The sequence below is a fragment of the Aristolochia californica genome, unplaced genomic scaffold (assembly GCF_029961685.1).
Source record: "Aristolochia californica isolate CCGP_79_NKW_82.1479 unplaced genomic scaffold, dmAriCali1.0.hap1 SCAF_12, whole genome shotgun sequence".
Classification (NCBI taxonomy): domain Eukaryota; kingdom Viridiplantae; phylum Streptophyta; class Magnoliopsida; order Piperales; family Aristolochiaceae; genus Aristolochia; species Aristolochia californica.
In genome coordinates this window covers 29,696,436-29,715,614 of record NW_027181793.1, presented here as the reverse complement: position 1 = coordinate 29,715,614, position 19,179 = coordinate 29,696,436, and the positions used below count along the sequence as shown (strand labels likewise).

The 19,179-nt window shown below is 38.3% G+C and overlaps 3 protein-coding genes across 4 annotated transcripts; 2 read left to right on the top strand and 1 right to left on the bottom strand.

The window, feature by feature from the left end:
* The first annotated feature begins 1,599 nt into the window (after nucleotides 1–1,599).
* Nucleotides 1,600–3,780, top strand: LOC137946322 (psbP domain-containing protein 3, chloroplastic). Its single transcript, XM_068792564.1, has 10 exons — nucleotides 1,600–1,687; nucleotides 1,794–1,860; nucleotides 1,966–2,060; nucleotides 2,159–2,224; nucleotides 2,486–2,566; nucleotides 2,644–2,726; nucleotides 2,822–2,897; nucleotides 2,982–3,100; nucleotides 3,207–3,251; nucleotides 3,460–3,780. Exons 1-10 carry the CDS (start codon nucleotides 1,603–1,605, stop codon nucleotides 3,484–3,486), a joined length of 744 nt encoding a protein of 247 aa, XP_068648665.1. The 5' UTR covers nucleotides 1,600–1,602; the 3' UTR covers nucleotides 3,487–3,780.
* A 1,408-nt stretch (nucleotides 3,781–5,188) lies between these two features.
* LOC137945509 (glutamate--tRNA ligase, chloroplastic/mitochondrial) lies at nucleotides 5,189–11,385 on the bottom strand. Its single transcript, XM_068791433.1, has 13 exons — nucleotides 11,025–11,385; nucleotides 10,315–10,433; nucleotides 9,921–10,042; nucleotides 9,625–9,807; nucleotides 9,310–9,428; nucleotides 9,155–9,203; nucleotides 7,593–7,694; nucleotides 7,362–7,464; nucleotides 7,180–7,243; nucleotides 6,858–6,972; nucleotides 6,582–6,682; nucleotides 6,271–6,427; nucleotides 5,189–5,841 (listed from the first exon to the last, which is right to left on the bottom strand). Exons 1-13 carry the CDS (start codon nucleotides 11,324–11,326, stop codon nucleotides 5,611–5,613), a joined length of 1,767 nt encoding a protein of 588 aa, XP_068647534.1. The 5' UTR covers nucleotides 11,327–11,385; the 3' UTR covers nucleotides 5,189–5,610.
* A 767-nt stretch (nucleotides 11,386–12,152) lies between these two features.
* Nucleotides 12,153–18,151, top strand: LOC137946057 (uncharacterized). Of its 2 annotated transcripts, none has more exons than XM_068792229.1 (9): nucleotides 12,153–12,724; nucleotides 13,273–13,334; nucleotides 13,610–13,724; nucleotides 13,813–13,936; nucleotides 14,355–14,435; nucleotides 14,597–14,929; nucleotides 15,065–15,249; nucleotides 15,328–16,166; nucleotides 16,246–18,151. In XM_068792229.1, the coding sequence occupies exons 1-9, from the start codon at nucleotides 12,387–12,389 to the stop codon at nucleotides 17,721–17,723; spliced, it is 3,555 nt and encodes a 1,184-aa protein (XP_068648330.1). In that variant the 5' UTR covers nucleotides 12,153–12,386; the 3' UTR covers nucleotides 17,724–18,151. The 2 variants fall into 2 exon arrangements, with proteins under 2 accessions (XP_068648330.1, XP_068648331.1); XM_068792230.1 differs by having other exon boundaries at nucleotides 12,582–12,698.
* The last annotated feature ends 1,028 nt before the right edge of the window (nucleotides 18,152–19,179 follow it).

The window sequence follows — 19,179 nt, the reverse complement described above, 5'->3', positions numbered from 1 at the left end:
AAATTGCTTTCGTACAAAATAATAAAATAATTAAATGCAATAACTTCAGCGTCCCCTTGTGACTTTTTTTTTCCCCTCCTCCTTTTTCCAACCTAAGCAATCCGTTTCTTCTCCAGCAAATTGCGCCGCTGTCACCGTGGGTCCTCCACATCACAATCCCATCCGTCCAACTAACTCTCAACGTCTCTGATCCCAACCTGCCCCACCTACCAAAGTTGTCGAAATAATTTCTTGTTAAGTTAAATTATAATATTTTTTTTATTTTTTTTAGTTTTTAGTTGTAATTTCTAATAAATCTTGAAAAAAAAAAGGAAAAAATATTAGGTATAAAATAATGGAAATTAGTGGGTGATTTTGCGGCAGTGGACCACACTTTAGGGTAGGCCAAAAAATCCAAAGGCGTGATTCCCAGAGAATCTTTGGAGGAGCGAGGAAAAAGACGAGCGTAATGGACGACCTTTTTTTTTGTGCTCCTTCCCCAGCTGGAAAACAGATATTACCAACTAATCAACCTTATCTTGACCTTGATGACTCCCCCTAATGGAAATTATTAAGAAACTGAGTCAAATCAAAGCCAAAATGCCTGAGACTATTTCCTGTGACTCGCCGTGAGTCGTGTCTTTATTCCCCCTACCCCCACGGCGGTCCGCCTCTTCGCCACGTGTCCCATAAAGCGGCGACAGTTGTCAACATGGGCCCACTCCAGATCTATTGATGCCCTTTTGAAAAAGAATACGGGGACAAAAAGGTATTTAAGGACGTAATTTGTCTTTTGATTTACGCTGAGAAATTGAAATAAAAAGGAAATGTTAAAAAATGGAAGCGTGAAATTAAAGAAATCAAACCAAAGGGACTGAATGAACGAAAACGACACCAAGTGTATTAAAATATCTAAGCTAGAAATTTTCCTTTCAAGCAACGGCGAATGAGGTCAGGTTGCACCCCCCACAAACCTCACCTTAACATTTGTCTTAGTCTAATTCCAACCTCAACATTGCCCCACCACTTTGAGAAAATTCTTCCCATCTTCTTGATTAGAGCCATTGCACTTGGCTCGTTTTATTACTAATTTTAGCTCAAATCTTTTAATTATATAATTATAAAAAATATAAAAATTAATCTTAATTCGTATTTTCAAACGTGGCTTCCTAGATATCGCACTTCCACTAATCCAAATTTAACAAATAATTAAGTATACACCACACTAGATTCTAACAAAATATTTAAAATTAAAAAAATATTTATTCTTAAAGACTTATATATAAATATAATTTATTCTTAAACTAATCAATCATGGTGAAACAATTAGATCATACTGGTTAACCAATCTCTACATTAGTGTACAGTCCACTAGGTGTCATTGGTCCACGGTGCACCTCTACAAAGGAAGACGCACGGCAAGGAATCTCAGACGGGCCTCACGTACCCGCTGTGTGAAATTACATGAGCTTACCCTTATGTCAGTTTTAACATTACGAATATCCACACGGCAGATTTGCGTCAGGGTCAATTTAGTGATTTCGCCCCTGACTTAAATTGTTCTCCAGTTATCTTCTCTCACCGTGGAGGGGGCTTTTGTCTCTGAAGATTTTTTGAAGAAAAATGGTGTCTTCGATTCCCACTCTTCAGTCCCGCTGCTTATCGTCTGTCGGAATCGGCCGTGCGAAACCTCTTACGCGTGCGAAAGGTTAACCGTTCTAGCAAGAGCTAATCATCCGTTTTCTCGTTTAGTTCTTTAGTTTAGCTACTTGATTCTGAAGTCTCGATCGCATCTCTACTTCAATTTTCTCCAGGCATTTCTGAGTCTAGAAGTCGTTCAATTCTCTGCTTTAAGCAAACTGATTCGAACAAAAACTCCAGGTAGTTTTTTTTTTTTTTTTCGCTTCAAACTACTATCGAATTATTCTCATGCCATTTGTTACACCTACATTGTTTCGTTTTATCCGTGATTTTTATCAACGCAAGTTATGGCGGAAGGAGAGATACTTTGGTTCAAATCTTCCTCTCCTCTGTTTCTTTACCTCTGATTAGTAAAGAAGCCTCGGCGGAGACCGGTAGTGGTAGGTCTCTGTTTTTTTTTTTTTTTGTCTACTAAGATTACTTGGCTGTAGTTCAAATTGTAAACATCGCTTTATTGATTTGCCTTTCCTGTTTTCAGTTTCTGAAAACAATTTTCGCACTTACACGGATGAGAAGAACAAATTCGAGATAGCTATTCCACAAGGTGATTTATTTGTTCCTCTCTTTACAGTTTACACTGACATTTACTCTTAAAGTAAATAGGATATCTGGCAACAACCACACAAAATCTCTCTGTGCAAATCTTTGTCTTTCGCTGCCTGCCTACCCCGATAATAACCAAATATGTCTATTAAATTTGATCATCTTTCGTATGAGTTTCACTAGACAGTAGACAAGCGTTTTCTCAACCAAGCTGTCGGCCTCGTTTATGTTCATAACTGAAAGGCAGCTTGCTCCCGTGCAGAATGGCAGGTAGGTTCTGGAGAACCTAATGGCTTCAAATCAGTAACTGCATTTTATCCCGAGGAAGCATCTAATTCTAGTGGTATTTATGGCTTATTGTTGATTCCTTAATTACAACTTTTTCCTTGAATTTGAAACTCACTCAGTAGATTTCGTCAGTTAGTGTTGTGATCACGGGGCTTGGTCCAGATTTCACCAGATTGGAGTCTTTTGGTAATGTAGATGCTTTTGCAGAAAGCCTGGTGGGTCAATGTGCTCTACTTTTCTAGTACTTTGAAGGAAATTCGTTTGATATACGCTTTAAGGAAAGTTAATCTCTGGTATTTGGTATAACTAGGTTGGTGGTTTGGACAGAAGCTGGCAGAGGCCTCCTGGAGTGGCTGCAAAGCTCATTGATTCTAGGGCAAAAAATGGTAGCTTCATCTGATTCTATCTCGGCATTAAATTACTCAATGCCTATTGAACATTTTCTACTGGCTCTTCGTGGCACTTCGTAGGTTTCTATTTCATCGAGTACTCTCTACAAAACCCGGGGGAAAGCTGTAGGCACTTATTTTCAGCAATTGGCATGGCATCAAATGGTTGGTACAACAGACTATATACTGTAACAGGGCAGGTTGGTGTTTCCTCCTAAATTGGTTGATCATATTTCCATTTTTTGAGCTATAGCTACCTGTCATGAACTTTCTTATCAAATTACATATCCACAATGTTTTCTGCAGTATGTGGAGGAGGAATCAGATAAATATAAATCTCTCGTTGAAAAGGTAAGCTTTAACTGAAAGGTGTTCGAGAAGCAGTAGAATTGGATTAGTTATTTATTTGCTTCTCAACAGATGAGGAATAGAAGTTTCCCTTAAAATTGATCTCATTAGACTGATGCTGTGCACATGATAAGAAGTTTTTCAAGTTATCCTGATGTTTGATCGTCAAAAGCTGCTCTTTAATTTAGTTAAGAAATCTTCTCTCCTGCAGGCTGTTTCATCCTTCAGGTTTACCTGAGCAGCATAGAAGCTGGAGCAAGAAAATTTTCAATTCGTCTCCAGAGGCTTGGAGGTTTGAATTCAACCTCTTTGGTGAGTGTTGTACATCCATGTCTGTTTCTGTCCTCTTCGATATTCTGTCTTATCCGACGATCTATGTGAAACGGTTTTGATGTTATTCTTGCGGCCACTTGTCTACCGTTAAACTACTTGACTCCTGTGGTTAAAATAGCTAAGAAACCAATATTGCTTCTCTTAGTGGTTAGCTCCATTAATACAGTAAAAGTTTGCTGTTTCCATGACATAGTTCTTATTCTTCAACCATCTGAATTCATCAGATCTTGAATTTTCTGAACCAAGTAACAGAATACATAAGAGGTGGCGATAAAATTTTTAAGCAGATAAAAGACAGTTTTATGGTCCAATTTATTCACTTCAGATTCATTGATGGGTGATTGGATCAATTATTGACCTCACCGAAGGCACCTACCATCTAAAAACCGTTAAAAGTAGTTGCTTAGCACGGCTATGTTGAGAAAAACATTCTGGGCAATTCAGCAACAACGTGCCTATAAATGGTGGGTCATATATCCTCTCCCCCCGTTCTCCAGCCATATCTCCGTAGCAGTGAATTAAAGATAGGAGAGCGAGGGATGGTGTCCGAGGATCTTCATGCAGCTATTGTCAGAGGAAAGGAAGAGGTCTGGAAGAAGCAGCGGCAGAAACAGCAACAACGTAAAGTCAAGGAAATTTTGCGGTGCATCAAAGGAAAACCATGCAAGATTAAGAGAAGCTTTTTAGATGGAGAAGTTGAAGCAACCTCCTCTGCAATTCTACTCATTGCTTGCCTTGTCTGTTCACCCTCTTCTACGTAGTCTCTGTATATTTCCTTGATCAAAGCAAATACAAAAATGCCTCCATTTTTAAGCTGCCCCATTTGATTTGATCTTTTTGTAAGTTTGGTAGAACTGTAGGCAATGTCCATGGAAGTGCCATTTTGGAGAAACTTAAAAGAAATATGAATGGAAATGTCAACCGACTGAATAGCGGAGTTGCAAAGATCGGGTACGCAGAGCCCAAGTTTTTTTCGAACTATCGGCTCGCAAACCGTTCAAAAATTCATTGATTGCGAGTCGATTATAATGATTTTGCATATTTTGAAATGAGGAGGTTGTTCTACTATAGATGGATTGTTAGTTGGAAGTAGCGACGATTCAACCTCAAATTATATGCATATGGAAATACATTAATCGGATCTCAGCAATGTTTTTTTTTTTTTTTTTTTTGAACAGCCTCAATCAATGTTATTAGACTGGTTCAATCGTTGAACTGAGTTTACTTGCAACTAAATTAAACTTACTGCCTTGAATCAGGTTCAATCAAACTCAAAATAAAATCAGTCAATTGTACCAGATTCAACTAGATCTGTACCAGCCGGGTTTGGGTTTTAAATTTTAAAAAACTTCAAAGCAGAAAAACAAAAAAGACGACAGACGGATTAGATGGTTGAATTGCTAAACTGTGATAGCCAGTTGAGTCACATGAACTGGGTAAAAAAGGGGGAAGAAGCTCACCAGCTCAAAAGCAAGGCAGGCGGAGCTCCTCTCGTACCTGTAGAAAGATTGGGGAAGGGTAGAGCCATTCCCCTTCCCTCTCCTTTATTTCGTGACTGAAGCAAAGAGGAAAGACGGACCATCTCCTTTCCTGACTGGCCTTGCAAGAGGAAATGTTACACGAAGATGAAGATTCCAAACAGAGCAGTGATCAACAACAAGAAGCCGCAGAATTTTTCACCATTACAAAGCCAACACAAAGGTATAGTAGTTTTGCTTCCTTAGGACTGTGCACAACACAAACACTAAGATGACTATTCACAGGAGCCAGGTACTATACCTCCTTCAGAATGTTTAAACATATAAGTTTGTTGCCAATATCAGTATCTGGTAAAAACCCAGATGCTCTGTTATTGAGCTGTTGCACATATAATAATGTAGTAATGCTTCGAACATGGCAACGGGAAGATGAATCAGTAACGGTATGTTGAAATGAAAGGTGATAAATTATTTTTGAAACACTAATAACATAACACAAGAGCTAATTGTTTCAGTGTAAGCTCTAAATCATTAAACAGACTTCAAAAATCTCAGTGAGAGGCAACTGCTGAAGACTCCAACTGAGGCTGGTTACTGCTCAATGCTTCCCAATTTATCTCCCTAATTATGTTAAACCTCTCATCTAATGTTACAAAACCTGATTTTGGAGAGACAATGCCACAGGTTCCAGCTTTATAAATCAATAGAATACTGGAGCCCATGTCAGGACCATGGAGTTTTCCTGTCAGCAATACTCTGAGAGGCATAAACAAAGACTTTCCCTGCACCAAACAAGCAAAACTCTTTGAGTACAGAGGTGAAACTCCAAATAGCTAATAGTGTTTATATTGTTTACTGGGAAAAACATGGAACAGATTTTGGTGATCACCTGTGGCTAACAGAAAAGGTTTATTTGACAATTAATTGATCGTACAGTTAAGAGATTTAAGCCCCACATCTTTGCTGTTCTATCTTTTTTAACATCCGTGCCATGGTATCAACTATACCAGATTGGAAATATGGCACATATACATGATTATGAATAAAAAAACATAAAAGTAAAAACTATTATTGGTTTCAATGAGATACACTGGTTTAAGGAACAATTTTGTGAAGATATTGGCTCCCCTCATAATTTGGGTGAATAAAGTGAACACACAAAAAACACTAAAAATGTTATATTGTCTTTTTTTCCAGGGTATTACACCAACCTTGCGCTTTAGAAGCTTGCCGAAGCTCTTCACCCACTTCTGCCAACCAGCAGGACCTTCTTCAAGCACATTCTGGAGATCTCCGCAGTCATAAGCAGAAAGCAAGCTGGTTGCAACTTCAGACAATTTGTCTATTACAATGGGTCTCCCTTCAGGACTGCAGAGCAATTTATAACAGCTTCTATGAATTTTATGACATCTTTCAGCTCAAAGCAAGAACTCACATTCCCACATAACAATTCCTGTCTGTGCAAATCATGTGCCCATTATTCAGTGATAATATGACTGGAGTAATTTTTAAGGACAGGTACCTTTCTAAAGTAGAAAGTAGTGGGTATGAGAGCAAATTCGATAGTGCTTTTTCTGCATCCTTCACTATGTCAATTCCATCCTTCAGTAACTCAGCTGCATCCTGAGTATGATTTTAGTTGAATATATTAGCGTCCAGCAAGAAATTGCTGCTAATAGCAGCTTTATTGAACAGTACTGTTATTTTGTCATTATTGCCACCATTTTCATTCAATCTTTTACCCAATCAGTATTACATGTACAGGAGACAATCCGAACTGGAAGATTATGAGCCTTACTTTGACAAACATCCCATCAGATTCTGTGAGAATTCCAGCATTCTTCCAATGTTCTCCTAACATCTGAACCAACTGATCTGAAGGGATAGCTCTTAAATGCTGACCATTCATCCATCTTTGAATTGAAAAGAGCAAATGCAGAAAGCATTATGTCAGACAATTTCTGAAGAAAGGTTTTGGCCAACAAACATGGTGCATAGTTTGGCCCCATAAATCTGAATTAATGCAGCTTTTCCCTCTCTGGTGTAAACTTACCACATTCTAACAAGAATTGGAACCGAATTAATGATATCATGATAGATCAAACTAAGAAGACAGTCACCTTAACTTTGCTGAATCAAATATAGCTCCACTCTTGTTGACACGATCAATAGAAAATTTCTCAACTGCAAACCGTGACCTCCTAATCAGATCAAAATAACTTGGACAACATACTCAGCAAAGGAGATGCTTCCATTATCATCAAACATGGGAAGTAATCACCAAGCCATAAGCAAAACTAACCCAGCTGCTCAATTGTGAAAAATTCATTTTCAGTGCCATCACCCCACCCCAACAGTGCCAAGTAGTTGACCATGGCTTGGGGTAAATATCCCATCTCCCTGAACTGGTTAAACAAAAAGAAAGAGAAAATAAATAAATAAATCAATTTCCAAAAAACAGAAGCAAAAAAAAAAAAAAAAACAGAAACCTCTTCACAGAACTTCGAACTCCAAATAAATTATCACAACATACCTGACCCACTGAAGTTGCACCATGACGTTTTGAGAGTTTACTACGATCAGGAGCAAGGATTAGAGAAACATGAGCAAACTGAGGCATTGGAAAATCTAAAGCCTGAAAGGAACAAATAAACATAGGAAATCCTCCAGTTATCCTGGATATGGCAATATGGATGGAAAATGTTGCAAAAAATGCTTATGAAACATTTAAATTATACTAGCATACTCCCATGAAATAAATGACCTACATTATGTGATCATGAGGAAGACTATCAATCAAATAGCCAAGATCACATGATCATAAGAAAAGCACCTACTAATCCTAGCTGTATACATCCCAACTGATGAAGGTCGCATGTGCCTACATCTGATTTAATCAAGCAAGTACACATGTGACCACCAAGGCCGGACAAACGTCCATCATGAATGGACACTTACCACGCACAAGAGAAGGGCAACTCGCATAGCTTGAAAAAGGAATAAGGAGTTCACAAATTGAATCAAACAGTGAGGTCAAGGATTTGAGCTATTACCCTAAATAATCTTATAAAAAAAAAAACCAAGAAACCTCTTCAAGTGAAGAGGTTGAAAAATCTTTAGAGGGAAGAAAAACAGTTAAGAATGCAAAAATCTTGTAATAGCTTCACTTCAATCTCCAAGCACTAAATTTTTCTCCTAATGCAGTAAAAAATAAAGCAAGACTATCGTCTCCCTCTCCAAATGATGAACAGAAAGTAGCAATTATCAGGCAATGAATGGTGAAAAGCAACCATCCCATTTGGCAACTGATCAAGGAGTCAAAACCAACCCATTCCCCAGCCATCAAATTAACAAAACTAAATTGAATCAGAGGATCCAAATTACACAGATGCTAATTAATTTGTACTTTTTATATGTCTCTTCAGATTCACAAATTTTTGTACCTATAAAAAAAGTATGAAAACAGAGATCTGTAAATCCAAGGAAGATAAGAAGAGAACCAACCTCTACCTGCCATCAGCTTAGAAATCTTCCAAGATCAGTAGCATTTCTTTTACAAGTTACTGATACATGTTTATGCATCAGAACCGACATTGAGGTAAGTTGTATTGCTAAGAGGTAATCCAATAATTTTGAACATTACCAGCTTCTTGTATCTAAAGTTAGACATTAGACCATATTTTCTTATGAATAAACAAAAAAATTTTAACATTGTGAATAAACACTTTCAAGAGCTTTTTACTGGGATTTGCAGCAAGGAATTAATTACTGAGTTTTTCCCTGCTCAGCGATATGCCAGAACTAGAAATGTTATTTACTGCAACAAAGAGAACTATATGGAGTTTCTGTTGACTCGTTGGGATGTCTGCTCATTCACTTATTTGATGCCACGTCTGTAGCCGGTGTAGACGAAGGAGAATTCAGTAGGTTCCACATTGCTTCATGGGACAAACAATGGACGGCAGTAACACCTTGTAATGGTGATCTACCTTAATGATAATAATTGATGACAACAACAATGATGAAGATGCTAGTTACATTACATATAACAACAATAAAAAGGTTTAATATGACATTGCAGTCATGAAGAATCACCTTGTATAACAAGGCCTGCCTCAATGCGTTAGGTAAATGCTCCTCAGCCCTGCAGCTCAGGTAGCAGGACAGTCATAACTGGTAATACTACATACACCCACATTGTGATATAACGAATTGAAAAATGATGATTTAAAAAAAATAATCAAGATCACCTTATAACATGTGAAATACACATTGTTGCATCATCAACTGTGACACAGAAGTTGTACACAGGTTGGCCATTGCTTCTCAAAATGACAAAGTCCCCAAGAGTGTTCAAGTTCCAACTGACCTTCATTACACAAGCAGAAAATTAACAAGCAATAGAATAGTAGAAAATATAACCGACCTTTACAACAAAAAAAAAAAAGTAATTATAAAAAGCAAGTTCCATGAGATGAGGCACTAAAAACTCAAAAATGGCATAAAAGCAAATAAACCAAGAACACGAAATTAATACTAAAAACAATTCTGAACAATGGACTCACTTTACCACGGATTAAATCATCAATTTTCAGAGTTCCTTCCTTTGGAACACGAAATCGATAAGTATAAGGCGTCCCTTTTGCTAGCTCTTCCTCTATTTCTCCTTCAGTGACATTAGCCCACTTTCCAGTGTATACTGGAGGCAGCTGTTTTAATTTTGCAATCTCCTTCATTTTCTCCAGTTCCTGCAGAGATCCATAATAGTGCTCTTTGATAAGGCATAAGTAACAGAATTGTGGTGGCAATGACAATCTTAGTTTTTTAAGCTGTAACTGGCAATAATAAGGTACATAACTACCTCATTAGAACAAAAACACCTATAAACATGACCAGATTTCAAAAGTTTATCGGCACACTGCTTGTATAAACTATTCCTTTCTGACTGTCTATAGGGTCCAAATTCTCCTCCAACACCTGGGCCTGCAGATTTTGATTACAGCGTTTTCAATAAGTTGCTGGGGCGATTATCGATACTAGAACTTAATTGTAGTCACTAACCACCATCAGCATTTGTTTACATCAACTATGGTACAGCATTCTCAATCTCACAAAGGTTAACAAACAAATGCATGTAAGATAGAAACATTTCATCCATATAGATTGAAAAACAAATTACTTTCATATTTTGGGACCATGATTTACAAAAGTAGGATTTTAAAATAAATAAATATCAGTTAAGGTAGCATAACTACCTTCATCCCAATCAAGACCGAGCCATGATAAATCTTGTAGCACTGCTTCCTCAGACTGCCTTGTAGACCTCTCCAAGTCAGTATCTTCAATACGAAGGACAAACTTTCCACCTTGAGACCTGTAGATATGACAAATTATTCAGAGAATATATAACTAAAAAACAAAAAAATTCCGACCCAATCTTATGTAGAAGTAAAATGCAATAAAGACCATCACTTGAGTCAGTGGTGCTGTTTTAGATAGAAGTCAAGTAACATGATTTTCACAAAAGATATAATGTTGAAAATTACCTCATTAAAATCTAAAAAATAGCTTGAATAATAAATAATAGATATTTCTAAACAAGCATCACAGAAAATTCTGTAATGACTAGCAAAATTTGCTTGAGACAATTATTTCCAGGTTTTTTCAAGGAACTCTTCCATAACAGATCAGAATGCTATAATATTCTCTTCTTTTTTATTTCAGATAACGGCAACAAGACAACCACGAAGTAGAGCTGAGCTCGCATTGACAAATCAGACTACCATAAAGTGGAGCTCAACCGCATTGACAATCTATCCTGGCAAAGGCGTTACACAAACTTGCGCCTCAGTTATTCTTCGTCAAAAAACAACCAGAGAACAGTTCAAATGTGTCCCGGCGAGAACAAATACACTACTGTTGACGAAAATAAGACAGAAACAATCAAGGAAGAGAATAAACAAACCTCGCAAACAAGTAATTAAAAAGTGCAGTTCTGGCACCCCCAACATGGAGATTTCCAGTCGGAGAAGGAGCAAAACGTACACGAACATGTCCTTCAACCTTCTTCCTGAGATCCTCGAATTCCAAAACAGAACAGGCAACGACAGAGAATTTTCTCTGCGGACACGGTAGAATTGGACAATAGAACGAATGTCGAAGTAAAGGAGGGGCAACTTCAGGGAACGCTCTAATTCTCAACCACGGGGAACCCAGCATCGATGCCATGCTTCGGCAAAAACTGGAGCTTTGTCCGCTGAAGATCATGGAAGAGGCAGCAAGAGGAGTCTATCTGATCCTTTGCCGTTAAGTAACGGCGAAAACCAGTTGCTTCCCGTTGACGAGACGTTTAGGTTTTTCCAGAGAAGTCCTTCAGAGCTTTTACAAGAGAGTCTAAATTAATATTATTGTCTTTTCATACAGATTATTATTATATAATTCATAAGCTATTTCACATAAATGAATTAAATTATTATACTATTAGTAATACAATAAAGGAGTTGCCATTTCGGCTATAATATTTTAATAATAAGTTAATGCCTAAAGTTTTCTAGTTAAATAAATATATAACTCTAAAAAGGAAAAAGGATAAAAAAATGAATTATAATTTTGATTACTCTAATTAAAAAATAAATATATAATTTCGATTACTCTCTCTCTCACCTTTATTGTGTGGTTCCAGTCCACCTGGGTTAGGTTATGTCCACCTGGGTTAAGTACTCTAATTTTTGCACCTAACAGAGAGATTTTTTGGGTTGTATTAGCTAAGTGTTTAATATGATATCAGAGCTGGGTAACGTGAGGTAGTTCCGGTCCACCTGGGTTAATTAATCTGTTTTCTGCACTTAATAGATTGGTCTTTTGGGTTGTATTGACTAGGCGTTTGACATTCATGTGGTTTAATATAAATAAATATTAAGTGTTAATAACTTTTAATATATATGTGCATATAATGCACTTCAAATATTAAAATTACAATAGTAATTTATAAAAGTATTTTATTTTGGTAAAGGTACAAATATTAATGCTCGTTTTCTAGTTTATTTGCTAATAGAGAAATTTTGTTCAGGACTGAACGATCGATACCGAACCATGCCATATGATGTTGTGAGTGGAGGGATCCCAGATGCACATTTTATTTTAGCGAACGCAGGTGCTTAATTTCCTAATTCAGAAGTCAGATCGACCTCCCTCCGGCATTGTGTCCCTCCGTCACTGGTGGTGGATCTCGTGCAGGGAAACCCTATCTCAGTCTGAGAGGAGAATCGCCCCGCCATCCAATTCTGAGGGGAATTACCTTGCATTGCAGCCAAGACCGAAAGCAGAAATGGATGATTACGCTGAGGAGATTCGAACTCCACCAGTTGCTCTTGTCTCCGTGATAGGGGTTCCGGAACTCCATCTGACGATCTCTTCGGCTCTCCATTCCGAGCAACCGCCTATCAACACTCTTGCATTGCCGGATTTCTCGAGGATTTCTATCATGGCGTCAAAGCAGAGGGAACCTCTAAATTCGGGCCCGCCAGGTGGAATCTTGAAGAGAGATTGGTTAGCTAAGCATCGGACGAAGATTCCAGCCGTCGTTGCTGCGCTTTTCAGCTACGATCATGTCTGTGGGGATCCTGCGCAGTGGCTACAGGTCTGCACCGATCTTGAGAACCTAAAGTACGAATTCGCTCCTTTTAATTTTTTCCTTGTTTTTTGGTTTTCACAGTTTTTGTCTCTCGTGCATTACTTGCCAGTGTGCTTTAGCGTTACCGATGTAGTTTTATGTGCAACAATCGACACAGATGGGTTGACTTGTCGCAGTTTCTATAGCTCTCATACGCTTCTTAGTTTTAGTGCTTCTGTTCTGCAAAGTCCCGATAAATTTTGTCTGCCTCATGAATCATTGAAATTTATTACTAAATATTGTAAATATTTCAGCTGGTTAACTTGAAAAGATATCGCGATCTCGGAAGGCAAATCGTCCGATCTCTAATTTAGTGGTTTTTGGTTCATGTGGTTGAACTATAGTAGAGTCCTTAATATAATCATTTACCACCGGACAATGCCGAAACTACCCTATGTTTCTAATTTGCGGAACTTCACTATGATGGTCATTCGCTAATAGCACAATAGTGATAGAATGATCTGGGACGAACATATTCGCTCTTTAGAACTTCTGTTTGTTGCTAATGTAAGTGTAAGACTATCTTTTTGTTTGTAAACAGAGCTGTCATTCGAGGAAGGAACATCAAACTGGTTGTAGTGCTTGTGCAGTCGATGGTTAATGGTAAGTAACTGATTTATTTGTCATATCTGATATTGAAAATTTTCGTCTACCTGGACTATAGTGTTCAACTGTTCATTATTGAGGCTGCTATTTTGGCATCCATGGGTGGCATTTTATAGGAGATATTGTCCACTTTTCATCCCTTTCAGGAAGTCATTTTGGTGTTTTGAATAAAATTAAACTGCTTCATGGGGATGGATGGAAAAGAACGGTGCTTTGTTACTTCTTTAAAACTCTGAAAAAAATATAATAATCAAATGTGATGCTCATTGTAGCTGATGGCAGTGAGGACCGTTTAATTGCTCTGAGAAAGCGTGCAGAAATTGATGCAAAGCATACTATTGTGCTTGTTCAAAGTGATACCTCAGAGCTAAGGCAGTCTCTCAATAGGTACTTGACAGTGTGACTATCCACATTGAGCTTTCTGTATGGACTTACTAAACTTATGATTGTGTTTCCTGGAAAAAATATTGTGCAGGCTGGCAACAGTATTTTCAGAACTATCACATGCATATTATAGAGAGGAAGGAAGAAGGATAAGAACTCGTATTGAGAAAAAAAACTTCAATTTTATTGAATTGTATGTGCGCTACTGCTTCAAGGCAAGGGTTTACACTTCTCATTCTTCTTTACTACCAATATCCTGAGTTCCACATTAATTTAATGGTTCTTTCAGACAGCTATTATGATAGAAACTGCTTTCCTAGTTACCTTCTCAGAACCACTTGTTTTTCACAATTACACACCTTATAGTTACCATAAGATGATCTATGGAGCTCTTTTGTACTGGACATTATTATCTGTATAACAACTGTAATCTATACTTACCAGTCAGTTGAACAACTGAAATAAAATTTTGGTCAAAACCTTATGACATCATGCTGACTATAATTTTTGAGCTATTGATGCGTGAAAAAAAGCTTGAAAGTATTCAAACCCAAAAGTACTACATTATGATGGCTTAGTAAGGAAGATTAAATATGTCGTATCGATCCCTCATATATAATTCTGAAATGCTAGGTTGCAGTATATGCGGAGTTTCGCAGAGATTGGGCTGAAGCTTTGAGATTTTATGAGGAAGGCTACAATGCTCTACGTGAGGTACATTGCCTGTATTCACATCTTTATTTATTTATTGGGTAGATTTCATTTTGTTTTATCACTGGCAATTGTCGAGGGACTTCTGCGTGGGCATTGGTAAAGCTGCCTTTGTCAACTTTCCCTTCCTGTGGAAGTTCTTACAATTGAATTCCAATTTCTAGATGGTTGGAACATCAACTAGGTTACCACCAACCCAACGCTTGGTTGAGATAAAGGCTGTGGCTGAGCAGTTGCACTTCAAAGTGTCAACCTTGTTGCTGCATGGAGGCAAGGTCTCAGAAGCAATCTCATGGTTCTGGAAGCATATAGGATCCTACAAAAAGCTGACTGGGTTGTTGGATGTTGCATTCCTTCACTGGGAGTGGGTGAGCCGACAGTTTTTGGTTTTTGCCGAGTTACTGGAGACTAGCTCGGCAACCTTCCAAAACACTGGTTATCCCTTGTCCAAGAAACCTTTGACAGAATGGGAAGTCCATCCAGCTTACTTCTATCAGGTGCCATTTTGCTTCATGAAATATTTGTAAGAGATCAGTTTGAACAAAAAGAATCTTATTAGGCTCCCTTCTATACTTTTCTATGAGATGGGAGAGAAAATGATAGTAAGTCTATATTATTCCTTGACATGACAGTTAGCAGCACACTACTTGAGGGAGAAGAAACAGTGCTTGGATCTGACATTGTCTTTATCAGAAACATCTGGAGAGCCTGGAGTAACAAAAGCAGGTGAAAGTAGCTTGGAATCTGTGGTACCTTCCATATATGTGGGGCAGTTTTCTCGCATACTGGAACAAGAGGAGACATTCATGATGCAACCGTAAGTCTTGAGTGTTTTGCTAGGATCTTAGTGTTGGAATTGCTTTCATACTGATACTGCTTGCAATGATTTTTGCAGCCTTACTGATGAAGAATATATGCTTTATGCAATTGCTGAAGGGAAGAAGATCCAGGACTCTAATGAAATTATAGCCCTGCTCAAAAAGTCTTTTGATCTATATGGCACCCTAGGATCACATAGGGTTGCTTCTTACTGTAGTAGCCAAATGGCCAGAGAGTATTATGCAACAGGAGACTTTGGCAAAGCAAAACAGCTTTTGGATGGTATTACTGATCTCTATAGGAAAGAAGGTTGGGTCACATTGCTTTGGGAGGTCTTGGGTTACCTGCGGGAGTGCTCAAGGAAATTAGGCTTACAAAAAGTGTTCATTGAATACTCTCTTGAAATGGCTGCTCTGCCTATATTATCTATATCTGGGATGGTGCCTACTGATCAGCAAGGAGAATATGATCCTGCAGGTCTCACTAGTCAACGGCAGAAAGAGAACATACAAAGAGAAGCTTTTGGGTTCTTAACAGGGAAACTTCAGTTGTTTCTGAATGAGGGGACTAATAGCAGCATTGATATCTCTGAAAGTCAACCACTTGAGCTTGAAATTGATCTTGTTAGCCCCCTTAGAGCAGTGTTACTTGTTTCTGTGGCTTTTCATGATCAAGTTGTTAAGCCTGGTGCCTCCACCTTGTTTACTTTGTCACTTCTATCACAATTACCTCTCCCTGTTGAGATTGATCATCTAGAGATTCAGTTCAATCAGACAATGTGTAATTTCACAATCAGCAAGTTGCAGCGTCCTTCCTCAGTAGCAGATTCCAGTGAACCTATCCAAACCCAGACCATACCAGATCTAACTTTAGTTACAAATAAGTGGCTAAGATTGACATATCCTATCATACCAGGTGCGACATCGATCCTCTTCTAAATCTTTTAAACTTCTTGAGGAATTGCCTTAATGTAACAAGTTTGTGGTCGATGCAGGACAAAGTGGCAAGCTTGAGTGCTTGACTGTCATTGCCAAAATTGGGAACAATTTCAAGATATATTCCCGAGCTGAAAGCCCTGCTTCGATGGAGGAGTTGCCTCTTTGGAAGTTTGAGGATCGAGTTGAATCCTTCCCAACCAAGGATGCAAGTCTTTCATTTTCTGGTCAAAAGTTTATACAAGTTGAGGAGCCTGATCCTCAAGTTGATCTTCTCTTAAACTCGTCTGGGCCTGCATTGGTTGGGGAAGATTTTGTAGTCCCGGTTTGCATCATTTCAAAGGGCAATCCCGTCCATTCTGGAGAACTGAAGATTAACTTGGTGGATATAAGAGGAGGAGGCTTAGTTAGTCCAAGGGATATGGAACCCTTCTCACCAGATAACCTCCATGTTGAACTTCTAAGAGTTTTGATATCAAATAAAGATAAGTCAGAAACAGGTCTTGACAATTTCGAGAATATTCAACAGTCCTTTGGGTTGTTGTCTGTTCCTTTTCTGGACATTGGGGAATCCTGGTCTTGCAAGCTTGAAATAAGGTGGCACAGACCGAAAGTGGTGATGCTGTATGTATCTCTAGGCTACTTGCCATGCAATGAAGCTAATGCACAAAAAATTCATGTCCATAAAAGCATGCAGATAGAAGGGAAAACTCCTTTTCTGATCAATCACCATTTTATGATGCCGTTTAGGCAGGAAGCGTTATTGCTTTCAAAAATTAAACCATCAACTGATTCCGAAGAGCGTGTCTCTCTTGCTTTAGATGAAACTAGTATTCTCATCATAAGTGCTCGGAATTCCTCTGAGGTGCCATTACGGCTGGTTTCTATGTCTCTTGAAGCTGAAGAAGAAGCTTTGGTGAAACCTAATGGTGAGGTGTCAACAGAACTACCTCTGCTTGTCCCTGGTGAAGGATTCAAGTGGGTATTCTCAGTCATACCTCAGTTAGCTGGCTCCAGCATTGGGGTTGGAACAATGTCCCTTAAATGGTCAAGAGATCCACCAAATTCTGGTGAGATGGCTTCTGAGATAAGTACAAAATGCAACATTCCTAATGTGAAAGTGGAAAAGCCTCCATTATTGGTGAGTTTGGTGTGTCCACCTCACACGATATTGGGAGTTCCTTTCACACTCTACTTGAAAATTCAGAACCGGACCGATTTGCTTCAGGAGATTAGGTACTCTGTACTGGATTCTCAAAGTTTTGTGTTGGCTGGGCCTCATAATGGTACTATTGACATTTTACCAAATTCTGAGGGCATTCTCTACTACAAGCTTGTAGCATTGATGTGTGGCCAGCAGCAACTGCCTCGAATTACTGTCACCTCCGAGAGATATGCTGCTAGGCTTCAGCCTTCTATTGCTGCATCTGCTGTCTTTGTGTTTCCTTCTCAGCCTCATTTTGAGATGGACGGAAAGGGGATCAAACCATTGGAGGCAACTAAGGATACACGGCCGACTCTGTCAGTAGTCACTTGATTTATCCTTTTCCTCGCATGAAGGTGGTCTAAGATCTCTTCGGATCCAACTTCAGTATCACATTATCTCGGCTTGGGCTGGTAAAAAAAGTGCTGGATCATGATGTGGACTGTCCTGTGCTTTTCAACCAATTCTGCTTCAGCTATCTTTCCTGTATCAGCCCTGTGCCTCATGAAAGAACCTCTTAAAAGAAGATATCACATGTTTTTGCAGATCAGTGTGGAGTGACAAAGGACTCCAAAGACATACGAGTCTTACAGGTAGTTTATTCAATTGAGTGAACAGGTTTTACTGCCTCCGTTATCACCCCGGTGGTTACTGGAAATGTATACAACTAACAGTCAAAATGATTTACATGATCTTGGGGTGCACTCTTTATAACTGTAATGTTTACCTCTAGCTGGTGTAGATGGGCTGCTAGTCAAGTATTGGACCGTTTCATGCATTGAACTGTGGTGCGTATCTTGAGATAATGAGAACTGTGCTTCTTTTAGGAAACTTTATGGTTAAGGAGTTAATGAGAAGTATGTTCTTCCTATAAAATCTTATGGATAAGGAGTTTTGCCACCCTCTATTATTGCTTGCCTTAAGTGGCTGTTTGGAACCCATGGAATAGAAAAAAATTTGAAGAGAATTTGATCATTATTATTTTTAAAAAAAATTAGTAAAAATGAGACAGTGATTAAATTATTTTTTGGAATAATAATGGTCAAAATTTTCTTTTTTTTCTTTTCTTTTCTACCCTAACGGGTGTAAAATGTTTCTGAAATAAATATCTTAGAATCCAAATTCTCACGGAGTTCAATTGGACTTAGTATAGATCGGTAACTAGAATCCGAGATTTCTTGTCATTTAAGATGATACGAAATGAGACTAAAATCTTTTTCTTTCTCTTTTGTTAAGAGTGGGGTTCGATTGTTGGCGGGTGGCAGATCAACTTCATCCATTTCTGCTTTCCCTCTCTCTCCAGTAGCTGCTGATAGCTACAATGGACCCGCTTTCTATTGGGTTAGTCATTGAAGGTTCTGTTAAATCATTCTCAAAGCCGATTCTCTATCCTTCTTCACGTGGGCAGAAGTTAATAAATACTCGGATCCCTAAAGCACTGGAAAACACCAGCTTAAGGCAAATCATGAGACTGACCTGTTCATCTAGACGGTTTGAACACATACGTCGACTTGGGAGGGAAAAAGGAAATGGGAGTTTAGCTCTTCGTTTTTTCTCATCTGGGGAGAAGAATTAAGAATTACGACCTTTTTGTGTCGGTCGCTGTTACATGCACGTGGACAATATGTAATTAATTAATTTAATATGATTTTGAAAATGAGAATACGGTATTAAAATAAATAAATAAATAAATTATATTCTTATGACCCCTTCTCTGCCATCTTCTCAAATTAATAGAAAATTATAACTGAAAAAGGCACATTTTTGATGAATTCTAGGATAGCCTTCC